At 36.9% G+C, this 2575-nt stretch overlaps 1 protein-coding gene across 1 annotated transcript in view; it reads right to left on the reverse strand.

The window, feature by feature from the left end:
- Actr10 (actin related protein 10) overlaps positions 1-2575 on the reverse strand; it is a 33625-nt gene that overhangs the window by 7661 nt on the left and 23389 nt on the right. Inside the window, exons 9-10 of the mRNA XM_055595384.1 lie at positions 2187-2266; positions 2019-2092 (exon numbers count right to left, since the gene is read on the reverse strand). Of these exons, the coding sequence (XP_055451359.1) occupies positions 2019-2092; positions 2187-2266 (154 nt within the window). The remainder of the gene's footprint in view (positions 1-2018; positions 2093-2186; positions 2267-2575) is intronic.

Raw genomic sequence — 2575 nt, forward strand, 5'->3', positions numbered from 1 at the left:
TTTTTTTTTTTTTTTTTTTTTTTGTTGTTGCTTTTTTTTTTTTTTTTAAGATTTATTTATTTATTTTACATATGATGCTCTATTTGCATGTACAGCTGCATGACAGAAGAGGGCACAAGATCTTATTATAGATGGTTGTAAGCCACCATGTGGTTGCTGGGAATTGAACTCAGGACCTCTAGAAGAACAGACAGTGCTCTTAACCTCTGAGCCAGCTCTCCAGCCCCTTGTTTTGTTTTCAAGACAGGGTTTCTCTGTGTAGCCCTTGCTGTTCTGGACTCGCTTTATAGACCAGGCTAGCCTCAAACTCACAGGGATTCACCTGCTTCTGTCTCCCTGAGTGCTGGGATTTACAGGTGTGCACCACTGTGCCCAGCTCTTCTGTTAATGCAACTTTTGGTATTGTATCTTAAAAAAGAAACTTTTAGGGGGCTGGAGAGACAGCTCAGAGGTCAAGAGCATTGGCTGCTCTCTCAGAGGTCCCAGCAACCACATGGTTATGGTGGCTCATGACCATCTAGAAGGTCTATGCAGACAGAACATTGCACACATGATAAATAAATAATTAAAAAAGAAACCTTAAGGCATCAGGTATGCACTTATTAAAGCAGCACTCAAGGTGGCTAAGGCAGAAGGAGAACCCTGGGTTGAGGTCAGCCTGGGCTACAGTATGACACCCTGGAAAAACAAAAAGGAAATTTATAGATAGATTTCATAAAATTAGAAATAAAATAAAATTACACTGCTAGCAATATAATTACACCATTAGTAATATGATTATGTAAATCCTTAATCGCAGTTTTTGTTACATTATCTGAGAAATAATGAAACAAATAATAAAATGTGAACTACTAAGGGATCCTACAGACTAAATTTATGTGAAATGACACGTTCCTTCTAATAAAGCAAAGTTGGTTTTTTTGTTTGTTTGTTTGTTTCTTCAAGACAAGGTTTCTCTGTGCAAGCTTGGCTGTGCTGGTACTTGCTTTGCAGGTCACAGTGGCCTCGAACTTGAGAAGATCCACCCGACTCTGCCCCCCGAGGGCTGGGATTAAAAGTGTGTGCCACCACATCTAGCCATAACAATGTATTTAAATTTTGATTTATTGTTTCTATTTTATGTGTATGGGCATTATGCCAGCATGTGTATCTGTGCACCATATACATGTAATGCCCACAAAGGCCAGAGGAGAGCTTAGGACACTCTGGAACTAGCTGCCATGTGGATGCTGGGAAATGAACCTGCCTCCTCTGTGTTCACTGCTAAGCCATCTCTCCAGGCCCAAAAACAAAGTTTTAAAGCACACACAAGCAAATAACTGATTACAAATAAAATCTAGGCACTTTCCAAGTTTCATTAGAACACAGGTGTAATCATTCACTTATATATTGCATATGTGTAATATACATGCATATATATATATACACATGCACATATATACATACACACACACACACACACACACATATATAATGCAGTCGATTTTGTACTCCAGCTGTAGAGCTGAGTAGGTGCAAAGACTATATGTACCTAAAAATCACAGACATTTACTACCTGGTTCTTAAAGAATTTAATACCTCTTCTCTTAAAACATATTTCCTGCTGCTTTTTGAAACATTCTTAGTTTCATTAAAATAATTCTGAATTACTCTGATGAACAGAAAAGAATTTTTGTTTGTTGGGTCTTTTTTTGTTTTTATTTTTCAAAACAGGGTTTCTCTGTGTAGCCTTGGCTGTCCTGGACTCTGTAGACTAGGCTGGCCTCGAACTCACAAGAGATCCACCTACCTCTGCCTCCCTAAGCACTGGGATTAAAGGCATGTGACGCCACAATCAGCTAAAAGAGAGTATTTTAAAAACATTAAAAAACTGAGTAACATCACTAACTAAAAGTGAAGCATCATAAAAAACATTTTACTGTTAACCTGGAAAACCTAAATACTTTTCAAAGCCAAACATTTAACTCATTATTTTGTTCATAAAAATTAATGTCTAAAAAAAAAAATTAATGTCTAACCTGATTGATCCAAGCACATGTAAAATCTTCTCTCCATCCAATGGATAGTCAACATTTGGCGGTGGAGAGGGACGCTAAAATGTAAAAAAAAAAAAAAACAAAAAACAAGGTATAATTATAAGCAAACTTGTATCTAACTTTCACAAATGATATAATTTTTAAGCTTACCTCATTATTCCCATCAATATTAAATTTTGCTGCTTGGATTTGTAGTCCGCGCTTCAGATCACTTACAAAACATGTACGCACTTAAGAAAGGAAGAAACGAGCCTTCATTACTGCTGTTGGTCGAAGAAAGATGAGCTACACCTTAGCTAAACAATTCTACTCAGGGACACACAAATTAAACATTCATCTTCTGTGAAATCGTTCATTATTTTATTGCTTTTATATTAAGCAGAGTTGAGGTTTTTATTACAGTATTTTAATAAAGGCTTAAGCATGAAGCTTATGAGAAAAAAAAAAAAAATGAGGTGCCAGAGAGATAGAGAATGGAGGAGGCAGAGAGGGAAAAGAGAGGAGCCCAGGAAGAAAGATGGGTACGTTTAAGAGCAAGG

Source organism: Psammomys obesus, unplaced genomic scaffold (genome assembly GCF_907164565.1).
Source record: "Psammomys obesus unplaced genomic scaffold, mPsaObe1.curated_primary_1811, whole genome shotgun sequence".
Classification (NCBI taxonomy): Eukaryota; Metazoa; Chordata; class Mammalia; order Rodentia; family Muridae; genus Psammomys; species Psammomys obesus.